Here is a 25,754-nt window from a genome sequence, read left to right on the forward strand (position 1 = left end):
AGAGCCCATCACCGCGGTCTCCCTTCCGGCAGGTCCCCGTGCCCCCCTAGCCCCCCGCCAGCCCTGGGTCTAGAGACTCTAGAAATGGAGCCCTAGAGCTGGATGCAGAACTCGCACACCCAACGTGGAGGATGTCAGGGCGCAGGGGGCCCGGAAAGAGGGGAGCCGATGCCCGGGCAGCACAGGGACGGGGCCCCACGACCCCTGTCGCCTCTACAGCAAATAGCAAGGCGGCGGGGATGAGCTCGGCCCCCAGAACAGGTCTCATCCGGGGCGCGGGGCGGTCCTCGCCGTCGGACTAGGTCCGCGCCGAGCGGTCACGGCCCGGGCTTCGGGGGCGTGGTCTCCGCGAAGCCCCGCCCCAGGCCCCGCCCCCCAGGCGCGCGAGCCCATCCCGCGCGGCGCCAACCCTTTCCCGGGTCATCGCCCCGCCCCTCTTCCGGCCCGCGAGCCCCCGGCGCTACCTCAGGGCTGCGCTCGCCGCTCGCGCCCGTCAGCCCGCCCGACGACGCGGGAGCCGCGCGAGCCGCTCCGGGCTTTGCTGCGCTTCTGGCCGCCGAGAAGCCGCCCCCTGAGGCGGAGCCCGTGGTTCCTCGCCCGCAGTTGGTCGGGGCCGCCGAGTCTACGGCCCCAGAGCGGCGGCGGCGGCGGTGAGGAGACCGGGCCGGGGGAGGCGGGCTTGGTGGGGCTGAGGGCTTCGGGGTGAGGGGGCCCGGGCGGCCCCCGCGGCCACGTCGATGGCTCGTTCGGGAGGAGTGCGGGGTCGAGCCGGGTTGCATCGGCTCCGGCTCGGCGCGAAGCAAGGGGCGGGGGCCGCGGGGGTGGCCGGCGAGGTATCCGGCGGGGGGGGTGGTCCCCGGCGGGACCGGGACCGGGACCGGGCCGGAGGAGACGCCGCCTCCCGGCTGCTGCCACGTTTCCACCGCGCGGCGCCTTCCTCCTCGGGGCGAGCGGCCGCCCTGCCCCTTCGCACCCCCGGCCGCCCCCTCCCGCGCCCGCCCGCCGGCCCGCGTTCTGGAGCCCGAGACCCTGGCCGTCCGAAGGGTCGCGCCGGAGGGGAGCCCGGCCCTCGAGCCAGGCCCCTCAGAGACCGGACCCGGCCGGGGGCGCCCCCTGCCCGGCGGTTGGGGGGGATGGGCCCGGCCCCCCGAACTCGGGGAAAGCCCCGATTGCAGAAGTTGGACGCGCCCGCAGGCCGGCCCCCGAGGAGCGGGAGGCGGTGTCGGATGCCTCGGCGCCGCGCACCCCGGGGACTCGGGCCGGGGGCGGGGGGCGCGGCCGCGGGCTCCGAGGGGCCGGCCCGCCCCCTGCCCCGGGCCGGAGGGGGGCGCCCCGCGCCGCCGCCTCGGCTCCCAGGGTCTCCGGGCGCCTCCCGCTCCCACGCCCCCCCGCGGCCGCCGCCTCCACCTGGGGAACGTCCGGCGGGAGAGACGGGGTCCAGAAACGGTCGCGAGGCGCCTCTCGTTGCGAGGGAGGGACCCGGACGAAGTTACCGGCTCGGGGAGGGCCGCGCACGCCCCCGCCACCGACCCCGCGGACCCCGCGGAACAAAGTGCAACTCGCGGCGACGACGTCCCGGGGTGACATCACCGGGCGGCCTCGGACACGGAGCTCTGCGTCCGCGGGTGGGAGGAGGAGGCCCGGCCGCCACGCCGCCGCCTCCAGGTGCCCGGGCCGGAGGGGCCCTGCCGGCCGCCGGCCTCCGCTCCCGGACCGACCGGCCCGCCCTCGCCGGCCTCCCGGTCCTCCCGGAATACTGCCCGGTGGGGAGGCTCACGTTTCAGCTCTTCCAGGCAGCGCTCCTCCAAGCCGGTCCCGAAAAAAAAAGTAATTCCATATGACTCATCCCGTGTTACCACCAACAGCAGCCACTAAGTGGTTCCTTCCTTCCTTTTAGTTTTGATATGGAACAGAGCGAAAATAAAAGGGGAAAACAAAAATCCCCGGCTCTGATAGGCAGCATCCAGCCGGCCAATTCAATGAATGAGGCGGAGGATCTGGTTACCAGTTCGGCACGTTTCCCGAGTGTGGTTCCTGGTTTTGTTTGGTGGGACCAGAGGCTAAGAGGGTTCCATCAGCAACTTTTACCCCAAACCATATATTAAATTGCATGGGGCCCTGACCGGTGTGGCTCAGTGGATAGAGCGTCGGCCTGCGGACTGAAAGGTCCCAGGTTCGAATCCGGCCAAGGGCATGTGCCTGGGTTGCGGGCACATCCCCAGTAGGGAGTGTGCAGGAGGCAGCTGATGGATGTTTCTCTCTCATCGATGTTTCTAACTCTCTATCCCTCTCCCTTCCTCTCTGTAAAAAAAAATCAATAAAACATTTAAGAAAATAAATAAATTGTGTTGGGTTTTCCCTTCCATCATGACATGGGTTGTGTGTAAATAGAACTTTATACAGTGGAAGTGGCTCCCATATATATATTTCTTTGAGGAGGAGCTGCCAGCGGTGGTGGAGGGCTGGGTGGAGGTGTGTGCCTGCACCTGGGCCTGGTGGCTGGCCACAGAGAGCGGCTTTGGCATTCTAGGGTTCCCGTCCAGGATCAGGGTGGCTATGGCGCCAGCACCCCTCTCAGATAACTATATAGCATTTATTTTACAGTGGGAGCCCTTGTTTGAATGTGCACAAGGAGCAAAGGACTCATATTATGAAGAGGGACTTTTAGGAGTAGGTTTAAGAAAAGAGAAAAGGAAGCTAACAGAATCACCTTTACTTTTTGAATGTGTGAGAGCACAAACTATCAGGTTAGTCGGGTTTATACGAAACATAGCAGAGGCTGTAAGTCTTTAATAATTGGCTACTTAGTAAATGCAGCAGCTGAATAACTCCCAGTTACAGCAGCCAAATGAATGAGCTCATCGCATAGACAGCATATACATCGAAACAACCCAGGACAAGGTTGTTTTTGCCTTTATGGATTAATCAATGATAAATCAGAGCTGCCATTTAAAGACTCCTCCTTGAGGCACTTCCTAAATGCAGCTAAATTTCTGACTATTTCTTTTAGTTTGATTTTCTATAGATGACCCAGAGTTCTCTTCCACTTAAATATGTTCTGATAGACACACTTTTTGTTTGTTTGTTTTGCATATCATTTAGATTCCTGAAAGAATGCTTACAGACACTCCATACTGGATTTTTTTCTTTAGTATAGCAGCTTAATGAAATAAAATTCACATACAATTCTTATATTTAAAATATACAGTTTGTTGGTTTTAGTATATTCAGGGAGTTGTACAGCCATTACCACAGTTGATTTTAGGATATTCTCATAACCTCAAAAAGAAACCCTGTACTCATTGACATCACTCCTCTCCCTCAGTCCCCTAAGCCACTAATCTACCTGTTCTGGACATTTTATATAAATGGAATTGTACAATTTTGTTCTTTTTGACTTGCTTCTTTCTCTTAGCATAATGTATTCAAGGTTCACCCGTATTGTAATGTATATCAGTACGTCATTCTTTTTGTTGCTGAATAACATTCCATTGCATATATATTCCACACTTTGTCCATTCATCAGTTGGTGGACGTGTTTCCACTTTTTGGCTGTTATGAACAATTCTGCTGTGGGCATTTGTACGAGTTTTCATGGACATATGTTTTCTTTCTCTTGGGTATGTAGCTAGGAGTAGAATTGCTGGGTCATATGGTAACCCTATGTGTAACCTTTTAGGAATGCCAAACTTTTCTATAATGGCTCTACAATACCGAATTTTAAAGTATTGTGTTTTAAAATTCAAATTATTTCACAGACTTTTAAACTTAAGTTATTGCAACTAAATGTTGACACATTGAGTAAAAACTATATAGTGGTATTATAGTACCTCTCTTTGATATTTCTGATTTTATTTTAACCAATAGGAATAACTTGTTCTCTTTACTGAATTTTTTCAAAGAGCTAAGTGATAAGATTTTTAACCGTATTTTATAAGGTCTTTATGGCATAAAGTAGTGATTGTTCTCTACTCCAGATATGAGCCAATGAAACAAGATAAAATTGGAAGGACAAAGGGGAGCTGCAAGGAGGAATATTTTGCAGAGCTTTATCTCCCAGTTTTTGTGTTTTGTTTCGAGAAAAACTATTTTATCTTTGCAGGAAAGATGAAGAACGAAATTGCTGCCGTTGTCTTCTTTTTCACAAGGCTCGTTCGAAAACATGATAAGTTGAAAAAAGAAGCAGTTGAGAGGTTTGCTGAGAAATTGACTCTGATTCTTCAAGAAAAATATAAAAATCACTGGTATCCTGAAAAACCATCAAAAGGACAGGCCTACAGGTAAAGGATTAGATTGGACTAAGTGAAGAAGCTGATCAGCTCCTGAAATGAGTACAAAGCCAAAGGACTGCAGGGTGTCCAGTCCATGCCTTTCATAGTTTATCTGCAAAATACAGAATTCTGGGGTGTCTTGGTATTTGTTTCCTTACTTATTTGAAAATACATGTATTTGTTGTGGAGTCCCCCTGCCTGGACTTGGGAGCTCCCAAAAGTTAGTCTACCAGGAGTTAGTCTTCTTGTAGTTATAGTTTGACTCCTGATTGAGTGTGTTCTCTCTATATCACAGGTACTTGGGGGTTTTCAAAATTCTGGGGGACCACCAAAACTGTCATCTATAAAGGTGCATGGTAGGAGTTGAGGGAAATGGTCTCCTTGAATCTAAAAGTAAATTATATGTTAACATGTTTTTTCAAAAAATTAATTTTATAGCAAACAGGAACTAAACTTATTAGACACCTAATTCGTTCTTGACACAGGAAGAATTGCACTTATACTAGACATAATTCTTTATTGTAGAAGCCAGTGTAACTATTTTATAGATGAAGGTAACTTACCTAAAATCCACAACTGGTAAATATTAGCTCTGAGATTTGAACTCAGGTCTAACTGACCCTAAATCCTTATGGGCTTCCTTTATACCACAGTGTGACCACTACCTTGGCTCTGAGGGAGAAGGTAATTTTCACTTGAAGCTGTCCTTTGTACTTTGGTTTGAAGTTACATTTACAGCTTAAAGTAAAGAAGAGCAGATTCCTACAGAACATGTCCTAGCATGCTCACTCCCTAGTATTGATGTGACCGCTCAGGAACCTAGGTTGAGAATGTTCTGCTAAACTCGTCTGTCAAAACTTGCCCCATTTGTGGCCACAAAAAAGAAAAGTGGAACAGTTGTGGCTATCATGATTACAGAAATTCTTTTACTTATGCATATTGCTGCCCCCAAAGTTTCTTCCACAAATCAGCACTTCTGTGATGTAAAAATTGAGTTCTTGTAAGTACAAGACTATTGAAAGAATCAACAAGGGAAGTGAAAATATGATTTGTTTATTTCTCATTTGCTAAAAGCCAAATGAGCCTGTGTCTATTGAAAAAGAAAAGAATCAAAGTGATCGATGTATTTTCTCTTTCAATTTTACCCAAAGAGGTTTCCTGGTAAATTGGAAAATGTGGTGAATTAAAGTAGAAATGTGGATGTTCCATATAAAGTAGACTCAAGTTATTTTTTATCTTGTCACTTGATTCTCTTAGTTGTTCTTTGCACATCTTCATTATGGATAGAGTGAACAGTTTTTGTGTGTTAGAGCTATCGAGGCTTACACAGATGTAATTGACATTGGATGAAGGCATATGGAAGTGCTAAGCCACCGTACTATTACTGAAAAAGGAGACACTGTCAAGTAAATGCTTAAAGGTCAGACAGTGTATAATTTCATTTCCATTACTTCTAAAAACTTGAGGGGGAAAAGTTAGCCAAACAGGATTAAATTGGCATGTGATCAGAAGTGTCATTATTAAGTCATTTTTAAGCCATCTTTGAAGTAGAAAACTATTAGACTTAATAGTGGGTCGTTACTATTATAAAAATGAATAGATTGTAGGATTAACCAGAGTTTGTATACTCTTCAATCCATAGATTAGGTTGGACATGTTCTTTTTCTTCTAAAGTGCTTATAAATTAAAATTGTTTCTCTGCAATATATACAAGTAAGATGCTTTTGGAGGACAATTTGGCATTATCAAGATCTGGAAAAATATTCACACTCTTGAACAGTGTCTCCTAAAAATATATTCTAGAAACATAGTCAGAAATGCATACAAATATGTATGAATATGGATGTTTCTTACACTTTATAATTGGAAACTAAACTGGTAACAATAAGTAATTGATAGACTATTTTTATGCAACTTTAAAAGGAAATCCTGTATTTGAAGAGTGGTTAATGGATAAGTAGTCACAGTATATAGAGAGTGAAAAACAGCAAAAAATATCTAAGATATGTTAATTTTGTTGAAGCAGAATCTCTAAACTATATTTACATAATATATTTTTTTAAGCTTAGAACCTACATCACTCTCCTTGTACATAACAAAAACACATAATTATCTAAGATCTCTCCTTACCCTTAACTCCTTTTGATTCTAGGGCACATGGGACTTTTGAATCAACCTAAACAACATTAGAATGTATAACAGACCATCTTATAGAAAGGAACAAAGAGCATCTTACATGCTGTAAAATAATTTTTTTCACTTTAAATTTGCTAAATTGTTAATGATGTTATGATAGGTACAGACAGAATAGGGTGCTATTTAATAAAAATGAACTTTGGAGTCTGGTGGTCTGGATTAACCATTTTTAGCTGTGATGTTGGGCAAGTTATTCAAATTCTCTTTGCCTCCTTTCTTAAAATGGGGAAAATAGTATCTAACTCAGGGAAATTATGAAAATTAAGCGTTAATACGTGCAAAGGATTTAGGAAATTGTTGCACAGTAAACCTTCAGAAAGAGTTGTTAATTACAGTTGACCCTTGAATAACAGGCGGGGATAGGAGTGTTGACCTATGCAAAGTCAAAAAATCTGTGTATACTTTTTTACTTCCCCAAAATTTTAAGTTGCCCCTCAGTGTCCCTGGGGGAGGGGTTCCAAGACCCTGCTGAGATACCAACATCTGCAGTTGCTCAAGTTCCTTATGTAAAATGGCATAGATCATAGCATACAGTTGGCCCGCTTATCCACAGACTCCCAACCACAGATCGAAAATAGTGTACAGGTACTTACTGAAAAAAATTTGCATATAAGTGGACACGAGCAATTCCAACCCTTTTTGTTCTAGGGTCTATACTGTATTATTATTTAGATATGCATATTAGCTGTTACCAACAAAATTTTTTCACTTTTTAAAGGGAAATACAAATCAACTAATAATTTCTTTTAAAAACTTTAAATGGCACATTATTCTATTAATGTCATTGCATTTATGGTATAATTACTATTTGTCATTTACATTGTACTTTCTATATTTTATTTATTTACTTTTGGTTAGTTCTCACCAGAGGTTATTTTTTCCATTGCTCTTCAGAGAGTGGAAAGGAGGGAGGATAAGAGGAAGAGAGGGACAGAGGAGAGGGAGAAACATCGATCTGAGACATATTGATTGGCTGCCTCCCACATTAATCCTGGGGTGGTGATCGAGCCTGCAATCCAGGTATGGGGAATTGACCAGGAATTGAACCTTGACCCTTTGGTGCCCAGGTGGGCACTCTATCCACTGAGCAACACCAGCCAGGTGTATTTTCCATATTTAGAACTTTGGGTCTGAGGAAGAGGTAAAAAGACTTAATCTAAATTCACCCAATAAATAAGTTACTGGCACTAATACTAAAACCTGGGTTATCTTAATTGATTTCTTAGTTGTTGGCAATAAATACTTTCATTGTAGCTACCTTTTTTCTGTAAGCAGAATGCTTATTTTAACATGTATTTTTGTATTTGTACTAGGAGCCATCTTTGAACAATTCTGTCCAGTAGATATATTTGTTAGGTTAAAAAATAATGAAACAGAAGCTCTATTGTTTTAGAAATCTTTTCACTTATTTTGCCAGCTATTAAAAATAAAACCCTTGCATAACAGAAGTTAAATGAAATAAGCCAGTAACACTTTTGGGTTATATTTTAATCTTAAGTATGTGATATGAATGGTTCAGTGTCCTTGACTGATTTTATTTTTCTAGAAAAGTTATAGGTAAGGCAAAGGACATAATTTTTAACACTTATTTTATTACCTGGGATGTATAAGGTCATGACAGATCAAAATTTGTCATAAAAATTTCTAAATATTATTTGAAATACTGGTTGAGGTCTTTTGTTGTGATAGGTTTTGCTAATATGTAAACGTGGCCTATTAAAACTTTTGCCTTCAGAGCTCTAAGTAATTTCATGCAACTTTAATACTCCTTACTCATTTAAACACGTTAAGCGCCATGTCAGTTGCGGGTTACTGACACTATACCTTCTGTCTGGAAGACAAAACAGGCTTGGCGCTTAACGTGTTAATGTACATGTTAGATTAGTGTTTTCTAGGTAAAATGAAGTAGAGCCAGTTCTAATGATTTCCCTGGGCTCACACGGATGCCCTTTTCTTTTTACCAGGCTGGGTAGTCTTATTGATGCTGCCTCTTTGCCTTTAGTTCATATTTATTATCTGTGTAGGATAGATACACTCTGGAGTTCTCTGCTAGGGTATTTTTTTTTTGTAATTCATGTTGGCAAATACTGAAAGATATAACAAGGCTTATGATTATGATTCAAGTAAAGCTATTAACATTATTCCACTTTGTTATAGGTGCATTCGTGTCAATAAGTTTCAGAGAGTTGATCCTGATGTCTTGAAAGCCTGTGAGAATAGCTGCATTTTGTACAGTGACCTGGGCTTGCCAAAGGAACTCACTCTGTGGGTGGACCCATGTGAGGTGTGCTGTCGGTGAGTTTTTGAATTTGGTGGCTGAACTAATTACCATGCTGGAATTGACATAATGAAATTCTTTCAGATACTGCCTGCTTGTGTATTTTTATGGCCAGAAGTTGGTTGCTTGACTTTTCAGATGTGGATTTTGTAAAGTACTTTTCGGGAGGTGATAGTGAGTGATAGTGAAGGACTGGTTACCTTCTTGTTTTGTAGCTAAAGAAACTCATAAACTGTTTGGACAGGGTTTTTCTAAAGCTTTGCCAACAAGTTTATTATGGATCAAGAAGTAAAATTTAGAGACCTAGACTCCTGAAGGTTAATTATCGTCTTTCATTGGTGGTGCTCTTGTATTTTCCCTCTTCAAATTCGGAAAGAAGCTAATCCTAAATAATACTGGATAACTTTTGGTTGGTCTCTGTTTTTGTTTGTTTCTACCCTTGCCTCCCTTTTTGATTTTTAAGTGATATTTTCATGGTTTTTTTTTCATAATGGAAATTATTTTTTGTACCCAAATGAGCAGAATTGTAAAGGTGAGTGTTAGGTCTGAAATTTAATTGTACTTTGTTCATTCTAAAAACATTCATTGTGAGCCAGGCATTCTTAGTGGTGTTTTTTTAAAAATGAAAGTGGCATTTGTCTTTCAGGTAGTTCAAAATGTAATAAATTAGAAGAAAGAATAAGCAGCTTACAACAGTATGGTTTGTGCTACAACAGAAATATGTACAAAATGCAGTCAGTTGATGGCACAATAGAGAAAATTACTGCTCTGCTGAGTGCTGAGAAGACTATTGAGTAGGTGATACTTGAGCTGATTGGGGAAGAGGGGGTTGCAGTTGACTAGATGACAAGATGGGAAGGACATTTCCAGGCAGGAGGAACACGATGAACAGATGCTTGGAACCCTCTGTGAATAATTTTCTACAATTGTTCCTTTAGGGTATTCTCTTTAATTTTGAGGTACAGTTCACCTGTTGACTGTAGTAGAGATGCTTTAGGATGCAATCCTAATAAATTTCAAAGATGCATATTATTAATAATACCTTTAACATGATCTCCAACAATGAAAGTGGAGGTAAAGACATGTGCCAAAAAAATACATGGTTTTTCTTTCATTGAATTGTCTGGACTGCCCTGGAGCTGCCTATTTATAAGCTATTGCTTTGGGAAATCAGGCATAGGTAGTAGATTCTCTGACACTCCCTTCTTCTCAGTTAGGAAAAGGAAGAGCAAGACATCTCAATTTTTGACCCAAGAAGGTCAAACAATTTAGATTCTGGGACTAAGTAAGGACTCAAGTGAGACCAGGGTCAGACTTTAAAGACTGGCCACTGGACCCTTGTAGAAGAGCTCAGTATACAAGAAATAACTCTCACAAAGTTACTATATTGAATTGCTTGCATTTTTATTAGGCCCACATTTAGATCCTGATTGACTCTTATTTTAACACAGTTCTTTAAGTAGTTGTGTAATTTTCAACTAATAAAAAATTATAAGCATCATTTGAAAGGTTGTTCATACTATTCAAGCTACAAAATAAAAAAGGTCATATAGTTTAACATAGAGGTGGAAGCAAGAAAACTGAAGAGTTAGTACAAGTGTATTAAATTAATGTTTAATACAATGATCTTATATCATTAGGGGAAAGTTTCTATGTCCAAAGATGTTTAAGAAGTTCTGTAATTATATAAACATTTTGGACATAATTATTTGAAATGTTTAAACTAAATCTTGGCACCTGAAGATAAAAGCTTTAGTTATGTGGACATTCTGCTTAAGTGGTACTTCATTACTTGGCCAGATAATGAAAAATTACTGTGCTTTCATCTGGTTAATATAAGAAAATCTTCATATTCAGTAGCCTTCTAATTTATATGTGATTAAAATTTTGCCAAATGTTGGCTGTGATGTGATTTTTTTTTTTTCTTCACAATCACCTTCAGAATGTGGTGATTCAATGACAATAGAACTCCCCAAAACGAAAGATGAGTAGAGGTTATACTGTAAGTTAATAGAGAAGATTGAGATAGTGATTAGTGTTTGTGGATCAAAACTGGAAAGAACTATTCTAAAAATTAAAATAAATGTGATCTAGCAGTTAGAGAATTGAATAAATATATGAGAGTCATTAAAAATAATTACTAAATAACTAATAACTAGAGACTAGCTAAGATTATGAAAAAATTGAAGTGCACTGAAAGAGAACATTCTTCAGAGTTACTCCATCAGGATAAAGTATTGGAAAGATGCCAAGTGTTATATACTTAAAAAGTTTATTACTTAGTGAAATATTTGAGAGGATACAGAATAGATAACAGATCTTTCCAATAAGGAGAATCTAGCAGCTTTATTATCTACTCAGTATATTTCTATACCTTTAAAAAATAACAGAGTGTGGAATCTCAGAGGGTCGAGGAGGGTGGGAGGTAATCAACCAAAGACCTTGTATGCATATATGCATAACCCAGGGGCAAAGACAATAGGATGCTGAATGCTGCAGGGGAGGGACTGGAGGGGTCAATGGGGAAAAAAGGGGGACATATGTAATACTTTCAACAATAAAGAATTGTTTAAATTAAATTGGTGATGAGATAGGGGTAGAAGCAAAAATAATAATAATTTCTATGATCCTTTCTTTACCTGATAAAGAGCATTAGATACTATTGATTTGTTTCAAATTAACTAAATTGGCCTTATTGTTTTAGTAGTGTGTCATTGAAAAATGGAAAGTTTAAAAATAGTTCACTACTAATTCTAAGGAATTAACTACACATTCAAAATAGTACAAAGGGAAAGTTACAGAACCTAATTGAAATTGCATGTCAAAGAAATCTGAGTTAATACAGCTGATCCTTCAATCGTTAGATGTGTGCCCTTGATTTAGGTTTCTGCTTCTACAAAGACAGATTTTTCTCCAATTTCTTGCCTTTCTGTTTTGCTTGAATTTTGACTCCATTAATGGGCAAAACTGAAGGGTAGGCCTAAGCCCACTGTTAATATTTACATTAACATATGAATTAACCTTTTATTGTATCAAGATTTACTTAATCTTTAAATGCTTGAGAGGACAGAAGGGTAAATTTCCATTGCTAAAACTCTATGCTAGGTAAACTTGAAATTATAATACATGAATTCTGTATCATGAGGAAGTTGGCCCAGATGTTCAGGCATACTCCTATATAATAAAAGGGTAATATGCAAATAGACCAAATGGCAGAACAACCAATCAAAGCGTAATATGCTAATGATATGCTAAGGCTGCTCAACTGCTCACTATGACATGCACTGACCACCAGGGGGCAGACCGTCAAACTGGTCGACCAGTTGCTATGACGTGCACTTACCACAGGGAGCAGATGTTCCGACCAGTAGGTTAGCTTGCTGCTGGGGTCTGGCCGATTGGGACTGACCAAGCCCAGCCCAGTGGTGCACCGGTGGGGTCCCTCAGCCTGGCCTGCACCCTCTCGCAATCAGAGATCCCTCGGGGGAGGTCAGAAAGCCGGTTACAGCCTGATACTGCAGGCCACTCCCCTTGGGAGGGCGCCAGATGCAGGGCTCATGGCTGGTGAGTGCTGCTGTGGCAACATGAGCCTCTCCCTGTTGGGACTGATTGGGCGTGAGTCTGTGGCAGGCACAACAGGGCTAGGATGAGTGGGAGCGGCAGGTAGGAGCTGCAGGCGGTGTTGTACTGCAAGTTTTGGCCCAATCCCTGAAGGCCACCAGAGGGATCCCACCTGTGCATGAATTTGTGCACCAGGCCTCTAGTCTATATATATAAAACCCTAAGCAACCAGCTGGTAGCTATGATGTGCACTGACCACCAGAGGGCAGACACTCAACACAGGAGCGGAAACCACAGGCATAGAAACATGGAACAGATGGATGAATTTCAGAGGGAAGGGGGGAGGCGCAGTGGGGGAAGAGATTAACCAAAGATCTTATATGCATACTAGAGGCTGGGTGCACGGATTCGTGCATCAGTGGGGTCCCTCGGCCTGACCTGCAGGGATTGGGCCGAAACTGGCTCTCTGACATCCCCCAAGGGGTCCTGGATTGCCAGAGGGTGCAGGCCAGGCTGAGGGACCCCACCGGTGCACGAATCCATGCACCAGGCCTCTAGTATTTATACTAAGAAGAATCACCAGCCCAAGACTAGCCAGTATCCAATCAGCTCCAGTTTCCTGACCCCGCAGATAGGAAATTGAGGCCTAGAGAGACTAAATGACTTGCCCCTAGCCACAGAGCTAGTTAATGGCAGAGCCAGAACCAGAACATGTCCAATGCTCTTTCTGCCATCCTGTAGCAGCTCCTTTTATGAGGTAAACTGAAAAAGAATAGAAAAGGGAGTTATCCACCATATTTAGGTAGCATTTATAGCTCAACTTAGTCTGTGTGAACACAAGATAGAACAACTACATAAAGACACAAAACTTACCTATAAGACTACTTAATTTCTATACAGACTTTCAAAGGCTTTATTGTAGTTAGGACTTTTACCTTATTATAGACTAGAAGTCTGGTGCACAAAATTCCCTTGGACTGGTTACTATAGTAACTCCTGGGCTCAAAGGTCGAACCTCACATGGGACATATAAGGTTCTTCCCCCCTCCTTTCTTATTGTTTTCCTATTCCCTTTGGGCTTTCTTCTTCTCCTGGATGTAGGGCTTCCTTCCCTTTTTTTTGTAAATATAGACCTGTTGCTGTTCCAGCTCCCTCATTCTATGGAAATGTACCTGTTGCAGCTTTTCAGTCCCCCTAATCTATGGAAATATACCTTCTGCTGCTCTGTAGCCCTGTGCTTCTTCCATGGTCCCCTTGATTTCTAAAATTTCCTAGAACCTGTCTTTTTCACCCCTAAAAATTTCTATTTCAGCTGGAACAAAAAATTGATATTTCTCTCTCCCTTCCCCTCTCTCTAAAACCAATCAATAAAGGAAATTTGTTTTTAAAAATCATGCTTTGGAAGGATAAAAAGGCTTATTTGTTTTGCTTTTTAAAAAACATGAAAATGGGTGGTGAGCAATTATCATAGGAATCTATATGAGGTAAGTAGTATAATTCAAGCAAAACCCCTTTATTTCCTCAACAATAGGTGTGTTGTTGTTTTTAACCTCAGCAGTTGCCTCAGTTCTTATTTTTGTCAGTGTGGATATAGGAAACACAGGCCCCTTTTTTATTAATCATGGTAAAATTAAAACTCATAGGAAATGTCTAGTTGATTGTGACTTGAATTATTGGGAACTATATTACAGGGGTCAGTTAAAAATACGTTGGAAGGTTTTACTGTATTGCCACTTTAATGGTACATACAAAATGAAATCAAAACAATGAATTTCTCTTAACTATTTTTATTAGACAATAGAAAAGAAAATTGGGAAAGAGAATAGACCAGGGACAGAATTGTGGCCTGCCTGTGAGCAGGGAGCTGGATTAGGATGCTATATATATGTAGGATCAAGTTCTGGGAGGGTTCCTTCTTTGCATTGGACCACTGACATGCCCAGACTAGTTTAATTGTTTTTATGGATATTTCTTGCTTTGTTGCTATGACTTCAAGCTTTTGTAAGATTTTTATTTACTTTTTTTTAATTCTTAGGTATGGAGAAAAAAACAATGCATTTATTGTTGCCAGCTTTGAAAATGAGGATGAGAACAAGGATGAGATCTCTAAGAAAGTTACCAGGGCCCTTGATAAGGTTACCTCTGATTATCATTCAGGATCGTCTTCTTCAGATGAAGAAACAAGTAAGGAAGTAGAGGTGAAATCCAGTTCAGTGACTGCAACTCCAAGTCCCATGTACCAGGTAATCATGAAATAGCATATTGAAGGTCCCTGAGCAGGGCATGCCAAATCAATCCATGTTGCTCTGGTTTCTCTGATTTGAGATTCTGGATTACAGTTCTTGCCTTTCCACACAAAGTGGCTCCTCTGAGATATAAATAGGCATCCTGAGTCACTTTATCAAAGGTCTGCTTTACTATTCAATAAGTCGGATAAACATGTTTCAAGGAGTGTGGCAAAGAAGAGAAAAAAAGAACGTGGTGATAAAACATTCTGATATTTTAAAAATACTTTTATTAAAATATAACAACTCATTTTTTGTAGTCTTTAACACTTCCGATTTGTATCTTTGGGTTCAACTTCCTTGTTCTCTACTTTTCCATAATTTAAATTATATTTCACTTAATTTTTCATTCAAGCCAAAACAATATCTCCTTTGCTTTAAGTTGAACAGTTACATAGCTACCATGCTTGCACTTATAACATGTTTAACTATTTACTGTTTACACTCTACACTAGTGTCCCATTGCACGAAGATTCGCGCAATAGGCCTTCCTTCCCCTGGCTGCAGTTACCGGTTTTCCTCCGGCACCCGGGACCCAGGCCTTTGGTCCGGCCGCAGCAGCAAGGCTTGGCTTCTCCGCCCCGGCTGCTCCCAGCCCCTCCTTTTTTTTTTTTTTCCAGCTCCTCGAGTGGAGGCCTGGGTGGGCTGGAGGCCTGGGTTGTCCCCGGGGACCCAGACCCCCAGCCCCTCCTTGAGCAGAGTACAGGGCCGGCGGGAAGCTTGGCTTCCTCCGTTGCCGGAAGCAATCCAAGCCTCCTGCTCACTCCAGCTCCATGGCTGCCACCATCTTCAGTTGTCTTCAGTCTTTGCTCTGTGCCTGTGTATTCAAATTAACCACCATCTTTGTTGGGTTAATTTGCATAGTCACTCTGATTGGCTGGTGGGTATAGCGGAGTGATGGAGTGATAGTTAATTTGCATGTTTCGCTTTTATTAGTGTTGATGCCAAAGAACATTTAATATATTTATAAAAATTGTTAACAACAGTACTTCTCAACAGAAAAAATATTTTTAAGTAAAAAAAAAGTTTAAATCATTTGAGTTGAGCCTTATTATATACATGAACATTTTCTAATTTTGAGCACAGTTGACCCTTGAACAACATGTAGATTTTTTTCAATAAATGCCCATACTGTTTTCAATTCGAGATTGGGAGTTTGAAGATGTAGAGGGCTCACTATGCATTGATCTGCACTATTTTAGATAGAGGACTTGAGCATCTGCAGATTTTGGTATCTCTTGGGGTCCTGGAACCAATCCCCTGCAGATACCAAGGGTAACTGATGCGGTTAAGCTTTTGGGGAGTCAAAAGTTACTAAATCGATTTTTGAGTGGTCGGTGCACCTAACCCCTGTTGTTTAAGGGCTTAACTGTATGCTTTTTAAATTATTTTTTAAAAATATATTTTTATTGATTTCAGAGAGGAAGGGAGATATAGAAACATCAACGATGAGAGGGAATCATTGATTGGCTGCCTCCTACATACCCCCTACTGGGATCGAGCCCATAACCCAGGCATGTGCCCTTGACCAGAATTGAACTTGGGACCCTTCAGTCCATCGGCCAACACTCAATCCACTGAGCCAAACCGGCTAGGGCAACTGTATGCTCTTAAATACACATATTTTTATTAATTTGGTCTTAATTAGACTTAATGAAACATACCAGATTCACGGTAGAGTCAGATTTGGACTAAAATGAAAATTTAGACCTTAAAGAGTAAGAAATCAGAGTTTTGAGTTTGAAAAACTAAACCTTTAAATTCAGCATACACTTATATAATGAACATTCTTTCAGTATAACTTAATTTCTTACTCTATTTTTCAGTTGAATTATCCTTCCTAGGTTTAAGAGGAAGAATAGTTCTGAAGATTATTACATTTTAGGGACATATGTATACCTGTGTAATAGATAACATGTGCACCTGCTTTTAAAAACAAACAGTATAAGAGTATAATAGTGACAGGTCTTCCTTCAACCACTAGTCCTGTGCCCTCCCATGGAGAAACTCATTACCAGTTTTTATATTTTTTCTGAGAGATTTCCCATATAGATAAATAAATGTAATAGCTGTATTTCAGGGATCATTTCTAAGACCTTTGCTTTAAATATTTTGGGCTTTTTTTTTCTCTCTGCATGATATATATTATATACTGTAAATTACTATTGTTAAATTACATGGGATTCATTTGAATATGTGGCAATTTTATATCAGAATTTTGTTGTTACTCAACAAAGCAAAAATGTAAGTCTCAAATTTAACTGATTGCTTCTAATATTTATAAGTAAGTTGACTTTTAATTTTTAAATTTTATTTTAAAATTGTATTTATTTCCCCCTATGTTGAGAGACTGTATCAGGAAATGAAAGTCTCTTTTGCATTTTAAGTAAAACATTTCTCTTTGACATTGTAGCCATTAACAAAAAATTTCATGAACAGAGAAGCCTGTTTGTATGCCATTGTGTAGGCTGTTGGTGCAAGTGGTCAATTTTAATCTTTCCTTCCTATCTACCTTTTTTAAAATTTAATTTTTTATTTATTGATTTGAGAGAGAGAAGAAGGGGGAGAAAGAGAGAAGAGAGACAGACATTGATTTGTTGTTCCACTTACTCTTATACATTCATTGGTTGAGTCTTGTATGTGCCCTGACTGGTGATTGGACCTGCACCATGGCGCATCGGTAGGCTCCTCCAGACAACTGAGCCTACCCTATGTGCTCAGCCCTGTTTTATTGGGATGATGCTCTAACCAACTGAGCTACCTGCCCAGGGCCCTATCTACTTTTTCATCTTGAACCTCGCATTGCCAAGAACTTTAAAAGATTTATCAAAATAAGGACAATAATTCTTAGCTTGGGGTCTTTGTTTCTGAGGAGTCTGTATTTTCTGAAAGGTACCTTCAGTGATAGCTTTCCACTAACTAAGAAGTGAAGATTATGTCATTTCTCCCCAAATTGATCTATAGATTCAACTCAATATCAATCAAAATCCCAAAAGAAAAATAGATTCTAAAACTTACAAGAGAATCAACTTGGAGGCCTCACATAAAGCCATTATATATATCAATAAAGTGTGGTAATGGTTTAAAGATACATAGATATATTCATGTAACAGAATAGAGAGTACAGAAATACACCAACAGTTGTACAGTCTTTTTCAAATAAAAGTGCCAAAGCAATTCAATAGGAAAAGTATTTAAGAATTGGGTAATGTATACATTTTTTTTAAAAAGAAGCTAACTGCTACCTGACACCATACATTAAAAAATTAATTTGAGATGGATTATAGACCTAAACATAAAAGTTAAATGTCTTCTGTTTTTAGAAGAAAATATAGGGAGATTTTAAATTTTAATGAAGTCAAATTTATCAAAGTTTTTTCTTGTGTTTTTTTTATCCCCTGGAAGAAGTCTTTGCCTACCCCAAATAATAAAGGAACCTCCTTACAAGCTTCCATTCATTCTGTGTTTTGATTTTTTTTGGTTGCCTCAGAGTGCTGTGTTTATTAATTCTCATTTATTCAGAAAACACTGATTATTACTTATCATATATAAGGTTTTTTAACATATAGGGTTGGGCCAAAATAGGTTAACAGGTGTTCATACTGAACATAACACAATAATCCTGTCTAATAAAGAGGTAATATGCAAATTGACCATCACTCCAACACACAAGATGGCTGCCCCCATGTGGTCAAAGGTGACCAGGAGGGGAGGGCAGTTGCGGGGGACCAGGCCTGCAGGGGAAGGCAGTTGGGGTCAACCAGGCCGGCAGGGGAGGACAGTTGGGGGGGGACCAGACCAGTAGGGGAGGGTAGTTGGGGCAACCAGGCTGGCAAGGGAGGGCAATTAAGGGGGACCAGGCTGGCAGGGGAGGGCAGTTGGGGGCAATCATGCCGGCAGGGGAGCAGTTAGGCATTGATCACGCTGGCAGGGGAGTGGTTAGGGGGATGATCAGGCTGGCAGGCAGGCAAGTGGTTGGGAGCCAGCAGTCCTGGATTGTGAAAGGGATGTCAGACTGCCCTCAAGGGGTCCCAGACTGGAGAGGGTGCAGACTGGGCTGAGGGACACACACATACCACACACACACACACACACACACACACACACACACACACACACACCCCTGTGCACAAATTTCATGCACCGGGCCTCTAGTTAATAAATAATACAAGAATAAACTTGGTTGCATACTCACAACTGTAAACCTACTTTTGTCCCACCCTGTATTTAGACTTGACCATAGGAATATCATTCTTAGGGTTGTGGGTGAGTGATTTTGTTTTTCTTTAATGAGGAATCTAGAAACTCAATTAGTTTTACATAACACATGACTAATTTTTCCTCTGAATTAACTTAGTGTTTTTTCTTTCCTACAGATTTCAGAATTGATATTCCCACCTCTTCCAATGTGGCATCCTTTGCCCAGAAAAAAGCCAGGGATGTACCGAGGGAATGGCCATCAGTGTCACTACCCTCCGCCTGTTCCATTTGGTTATCCACATCAGGGAAGGAAGAATAATAAACCATACCGCCCAATTCCAGTAACATGGGTGCCTCCTCCTGGAATGCATTGTGACCGGAATCACTGGATTAATCCTCACATGTTAGCACCTCACTAGCTGCTTTTGATTCTGTTGGTGTTGAGAGAAGGTAGAATAAGCCTGACTGCATATTAAAAGTTCATACTCATAGTAGTAAAGTTAGATGGGTTAAACCATCAAACTTATTTTTATAGAGAAGTTATTGAGAATAATCTTTCTAAAAAATATATGCACTTTAGATATGTTGGTATAGTTTGAGAAATTTTATTAAAGTTAGTCAAGTGCCTGAGTTTTTAATATTGGATTTGAGTATTTATATATTGTGCATCAACTCTGTTGCATACGAGAACAGTGTAGGAGTGGGCGATCTGTTATAATAGCACCTTTGAGCATTTACTTTATGGAGAGTATGTAAGTTATTTATACGCAGGGAAATATATTTTATGTTATTGTTTAGAAGAATTGTGTGAAATCATGTAGTTGCAAATAAAAAGTAGTTTGAGGCATGACAATGTGTGCTTCTGTTCTGTGCATAAAAAACAAGGGAGAGAGTAAAGGGCATGTTTCACTTCACTGTTTAAATATTTAGCAAAGAAAAAACTAAAAATTTTTAATTTTCCTTTAAAAATCAACTTTTAAAAACCATACTTTTCCCAAAGTCTACAGTGTCAAAATATGCATATAAAAGAATAAAATTTGTTTAGTAGCTCATTGAAAATATAAACATAATAAAACATCTTTCAAATTATTAAAGTCACTATACATAGGACTTTCCTACCCAAGGATTTGGCCTATACTAATGTTTTGGGTTTTTCCCCCCCTTTTTGGAGGGGAGGGGGGATGGGGGTGGGGAAAGGAATATTCATCAGTTGCCTCCTTTACCAGGATCAAACCTGCAACCTGCGTATGCACCCTGACCGGGAATAGAACCCACCACATTTTGGTGCACTGGACAGTGGTCCAACTGAGTGACATTGGTCAGGGCTGGCCTGTACTAATTTTCATATGACATTTGACTTATGTTCGTAATGCCAGTGCATAAAGCAGAAATGTCCTTTCAGCCACTCAATTTCTGTGCCCATTTTGCAACATGTTAAAGTCTTTACTAGAGGTCCGAAATAAAGTCAAATAGAACAGTACTTCAGATTCTTCAGCAGTCCTTCATATTTACACCACTGTAATGCCATCAGTCTTGTAAGTGTACTTGAACTACAAAAAGAGAAAAGGAGAAATAAGAATTTGGATTTTTCTCCCCAGGATACATTTTAAAGAATTAAGGTCAATACTTTTCCGCATTTTCCACATCTTTAAATTATTTAACATCAGAAAAAGTCATAACTTGCTAATAAATCATTGGATAGCCTTGGCTATTCTAAATGTTCCTGTTGTCATTTTTTTGTGATAAATTCTGTTGACATAGAATACCAGAGAAGTGCACAAACATTGTCATAATCATAACTCAGATTTGAAAGTATGGAAATTGAAGTGTTTGCGATCTCAGCATAAAACATTTTTAAACATTAGATATTTTTCTAGTTTAATGTTTTTGTATTCTTTGATAAACCATATACAACTTTTAACATACTTCCAAACTTTCTACTTTTTCCTCTGAAAAACGGATTGGCAAAAATAGGTTTACAATTGTACACAAAAAATTTATTCTTGTATTATTGTACAATTGTAAACCTACTTTTGCCTGCCCCTGTGAATACCTATTCAATAGTGAATACCTATTCAAACTTCAGTTTATTTTTCTAGGGGTAACTAGCATCACAAGAGAGATTAGTTTTATTTTAGTCTAAAATTTTTAAAAATTTGCTATTTTGTGTGACAAAGGGAAATTCATGGTCAATTGTAAAGGTGACAGGTTTCAGGTATTTTTATCAGGGAGTTAGTGTTTGTTCTTAGTTTGCTCACATCAACACTAATAAAAGAGAAAAATGGTAATTGGTGTACGAGCTACCCTTTTCATTGGCTAATCAGGGCTATATGCAAATTAACTGCCAACTAAGATTGGCAGTTAACTGACAACAAGATGGCGGTTAATTTGCATATGTAGGCACAATGCAGGGAGGCGAAAGGGAAAGCAGGAAGAAGCCCCCTGCCACTGACAGTGATCGGAAACCCAGGGGGAAGCTAAGAGCTGGGGCCGCCTCTGCCCTGCCCCCCAGCCATGATCGGAGAATCAGGTGCCTTTTCCGCCCTGGCCAGTGATAGCAGGAAGTAGGGGTGGAGCCAGCGATGGGAGCTGGGCACGGTCGAAGCTGGCAGTCCCAGGAGCTAGGGGTCCCTTGCCTGGGCCTAAAGCGAAGCCCACGATCGCGGGGCCGCTGCCGCTGTGGGTCCCCGCTGCCCGGGCCGGACGCCTCAGCCAGAGGCGTCAGGCCTGGGCAAGGGGCCGATCCTGTGATTGGAGGGTGATGGGGGTCAACGCCTGAGGGCTCCCAGTATGTGAGAGGGGGCAGGCTGGGCTGAGGGACACTCCCCCCCACAGACACACCCAGTGCATGAATTTCGTGCACCGGGCCCCTAGTCTATATATATAAAAGCCTATGTGACCGGAATGACCAGTTGCTATGATGCATACTAAACACCAGGGGGCAGATGCTCAATGCAGGAGCTGTTCCCTGGTGGTCAGTGCACTTCCCCAGCCAACCTCCCTGGCCCTCCACCTGGCCGGCAGGCCCTGATCACCTAATTGGGGTTGGGCCCTAGGCTGGGATGGGGAACCAGGGTGGGTGGCGGTGGATGTAGCCCAATTCCCAGGGGGGTCGAGGGCCGGCTTCCTCCTCTGGGCCAGCAGCCAAACTCCTGTGCCCCATCCCTCACCCTGGCCAGCAGGCCCCAATCGGCCCGCCACCCACCCGCCCAGGGCCAGTGTGGTGGCAAGAGAAGGACGAGGGGGTGTAGGTGTGGAACTGCACATTGGCAGAGCACCGACGATGGCGTCAGTGTCCCGTGTCCGTTCCTTCTGCACCCAGCCTGGTGACCATTGCCTCCTCTCTGGCCTGGCCCTGATCGACCTGGCCCCGATCAACCCTGATTGCAGGCCAGGCCTAGGGCCCCCATCCGTGCATGAATTTCATGCACCGGGCCTCTAGTTGTAGTTATAAGCTTGTTGGGAAAATCAGTCGAAGTACTAGTATACTAGCCATACTGACAAGGAAGTATTTTTGGCATCCCCCTGGTAATTGGACCTTTCTTTCCACATTAGGTTACTATACAATCACCTAAATCTCTTATTCATTCCTCCTGACAACTAAATGGCAGAGTGCCTTGGGGAAAATGCTAATTTTGAATTTGTATATTAGATGAACTACCTGTAGAAGATGTCTGACTTGATATCCACCTCCCACCTTGTTCTAAAATACATTTAAAGCAGTGGTTCCCAACCTTTTTTTGGCCATGCCCCACCTAAGCATCTCAAAATTCTGATGCCCACCCTCTCCTCATATAATTCTTATTATTCAAAAAGTGAACTATTCACGTGGAGGAAGCCTAAAAGGCCATTAATGGTCTAAACAAGCTTCCACAGAACATGGCATCCATGAAAGAGAAAAATAAAAGAATGAAAGGACAGTTGAAGTACTGAAGAAGAAATCACTAAGAAATTAAAAAAATAAGTGATAGCAAAAAATAGCAAATAAAGTTTCAAAACATAATAGAGAACGGAAATACATAAATATGTCACAATATATATTTATATACTGTACTAGAGGCCCGGTGCATGAAATTTGTGCGTGGTGGTGGTGGTGGTGGTGGTGGGGTGTTCCTCAGCCTGGCCTGCACCCTCTCGCAACCTTGGACCCCTCGGGGGATGTATGACTGCTGGTTTAGGCCCAATCCCTGATACATTTCTGAATTAAATGATTACAATGTGGTTACAAAATTTTGTTGCTGATCCCTGGGGGATCGGGCCTAAACTGGCAGTCAGACATCCCTCTCGCAATCTGGGACCGCTGGCTCCTAATCGCTCACCTGCCTGCCTGATCGCCTCTAACCGCTTGCCTGCCTGCTTGATCGCCCTTAATTGCCTCTGCCTCGGCCCCTGCCGCAGCGGCTTTGTCTGGAAGGACGTCCGGAATGACATCTGGAAGGTTATTCGGCTGTCCAGTCTAATTAGCATATTACACTTTTATTATTATAGATATGAGGCTCCTAGAATCATAAGTGCAAAAAATTCACTGTTAATAACTCTCAAATTGCTCCCCCTTAAAAATCGAATTGCCCTCCTGTGGGGTGTGTACTCCATGTTGGGAACCACTGATTTAAAGCAACAGAAAGCTGCCTGGCTGGTGTGGCTCAGTGGTTGAATGTTAACCTATGAACCAGGAGATCAAGGTTCAATTCTGGGTCAAGGCACATGCCCGGGTTGGAGGCTCAATCCCCTGTGGGGGTTGTGCAGGAGGCAGCTGATCGATGATTATTTCTCATCATTGATATTTCCCTCTCCTCTCTGAAATCAATAAAAATATATTTAAAAAACAAACATCTAGCCCTGGCCGGTTTGGTTCAGTGGATAGAGTGTCGGCCTGCGGACTGAAGGGTCCCAGGTTCGATTCTGGTCAAGGGCATGTACCTTGATTGCAGGCACATCCCTGGTGGGGGGTGTGCAGGAGGCAGCTGATCGATGTTTCTCTCTCATTGATGTTTCTAACTCTTTATCCCTCTCCCTTCCTCTCTATAAAAAAATCAATAAAATATATTAAAAACAACAACAAAAAGAAACATCTAGTTAAAAAAAAACATTAAAAAATACCATGTAGCCACAAAAGATGGATTTGTAGTGACATGGAATAAAATGCTGCAAGTCGGGGAAATATTGCCAATGGTGTCAATATTGTCTGGAAAAAAAATACCAAATTGTTAGTAGTATTCTCAGAGGCAGTGAAAAGGGGGCAGATACAGAGAACTTAATTGTTCTACATTGTGCATTTCAGTCTGGATTTTTATACTGAGCATCATTACTTTGTAACTGGAGGGGTGAAAACACAAACACTTTTTAAAGCACTTAAGACAAGTTCAGAGGACTTATTTTTATTGAATACAAATACTGTACATCACTGATAATCAAATTCCATGTAGAGGATATCTATTACATTTCTGAATTAAATGACTGCAATGTGGTTACAAAATTTTGTTGCTGATCATACTGTGTCTAGAAGGAAATATTCAAAAATAATAAATGCTTGTGATAGAGTGTTAGTGTTCCCAATTATATATCACATAAGTTTGTGATAAAAAATTTAAATAGTACTTTGTGGGGGAAAAAATCCTTTTAAGAAAGAGTATTGAATACCTAAAGTTAAGCTTTAACAACAACAGAAAAGTGTGAGTCCTATAGAGGGGGAAAATTTATAAAAAATTGCCAAAAGACAAAAAGAACTGAATAGAAGAAATGCCATATTTCTAAATTGCCTCAATATTATAAAAACATTACTTTCCAAATTAATATGTAAAATCAGTATAAATCATAATTAAGATCCCAATGAAATTTCAATGGAACTCAAAAACTTGATTTAAGTTTACATGTAAGAATAATTCTCAAGAATAACCAAGAATATTTTTAAAAGAACAATGGATGGGGAATGTTCTTCCTTTTATATAACTTATCAATATACTCTAAAGCAGTGATGGCGAACCTATGACACGCGTGTCAGAGGTGACACGCGAACTCATTTTTTTGGTTGATTTTTCTTTGTTAAGTGGCATTTAAATATATAAAATAAATATCAAAAATATAAGTATTTTACTATGGTTGCAAATATCAAAAAAATTTCTATATGAGACACGGCACCAGAGTTAAGTTACGGTTTTTCAAAATGCTGACACGCCGAGCTCAAAAGGTTCACCATCACTGCTCTAAAGTATAATATAGGAGTGAACTAATACACTAATGATAGAATTACAAGTACAGAACCAGAAACATATAATCACGTGCCACTTAATGTATCATTAGGTGGTTTTGTCCTGAGAACATTATAGGGTGTACTTATACAAACCTAGACTGTATAACCTAATAAGCAGCTAGGCTATATGATATCCCACTGTCGTATATGTGTTCTGTCATTGATGAAAATGTTAGGCGGTGAATGACTATACCGAAGTTTAATGTATGGTGAATGTGGCTTTACAAGTTGGAAATAAGTTACTAATAAAATATTAATAGTGAACTATTTGGCTATGCAATTTTTAAAGTTAAATTCCTACTTCAAACCATAAAAATTCTGGATAAAGATAAAATCTAAATTATAAAACTATAAAAGTACTGAGGAAATAAATGAGATATTTACAAGCCTTAGCATAGGAAAATCTTCCCCACTGGACAGAAAGATTTGGTGATTTGGAATTGAAGAAAAAGATAAGCTGCGTATTAAAAGACAAACTCCAAAGAGGGGAAAAATTTCCACAAAATGTTTAAAAGAAAATGAACTAACATTCTTTATACAGAGAAACTCCTACATGTAGTTAAATTATTTAGCAGAGCCAAATATAAAGAAATACAAATGGCTAAAAACAGAAGATGTGCTAATGGCACACTAATGACTAAAGGAAACAAAAGCTAACACCATTAAATAATCATTTATCACCTAACAAAGTGACAAACATTGAAAAGATTGTG

General features: G+C 41.2%; 2 protein-coding genes across 2 annotated transcripts in view; one reads left to right on the forward strand and one right to left on the reverse strand.

Moving 5' to 3' along the window:
• Positions 1 to 517: 517 nt before the first annotated feature.
• Positions 518 to 19,638, forward strand: BTG3 (BTG anti-proliferation factor 3). The gene is made up of 5 exons (XM_059686811.1): positions 518 to 650; positions 4,103 to 4,280; positions 8,625 to 8,762; positions 14,342 to 14,549; positions 18,968 to 19,638. Exons 2-5 carry the CDS (start codon positions 4,108 to 4,110, stop codon positions 19,208 to 19,210), a joined length of 762 nt encoding a protein of 253 aa, XP_059542794.1. The 5' UTR covers positions 518 to 650; positions 4,103 to 4,107; the 3' UTR covers positions 19,211 to 19,638.
• Positions 19,639 to 19,949: 311 nt separating this feature from the next.
• CXADR (CXADR Ig-like cell adhesion molecule) overlaps positions 19,950 to 25,754 on the reverse strand; it is a 60,102-nt gene continuing 54,297 nt past the window's right edge. Inside the window, exon 8 of the mRNA XM_059686810.1 lies at positions 19,950 to 20,341. Within this exon, the coding sequence (XP_059542793.1) occupies positions 20,300 to 20,341 (42 nt within the window). The 3' untranslated portion in view covers positions 19,950 to 20,299. The remainder of the gene's footprint in view (positions 20,342 to 25,754) is intronic.

This window comes from Myotis daubentonii, chromosome 3, assembly GCF_963259705.1.
Source record: "Myotis daubentonii chromosome 3, mMyoDau2.1, whole genome shotgun sequence".
NCBI lineage: Eukaryota > Metazoa > Chordata > Mammalia > Chiroptera > Vespertilionidae > Myotis > Myotis daubentonii.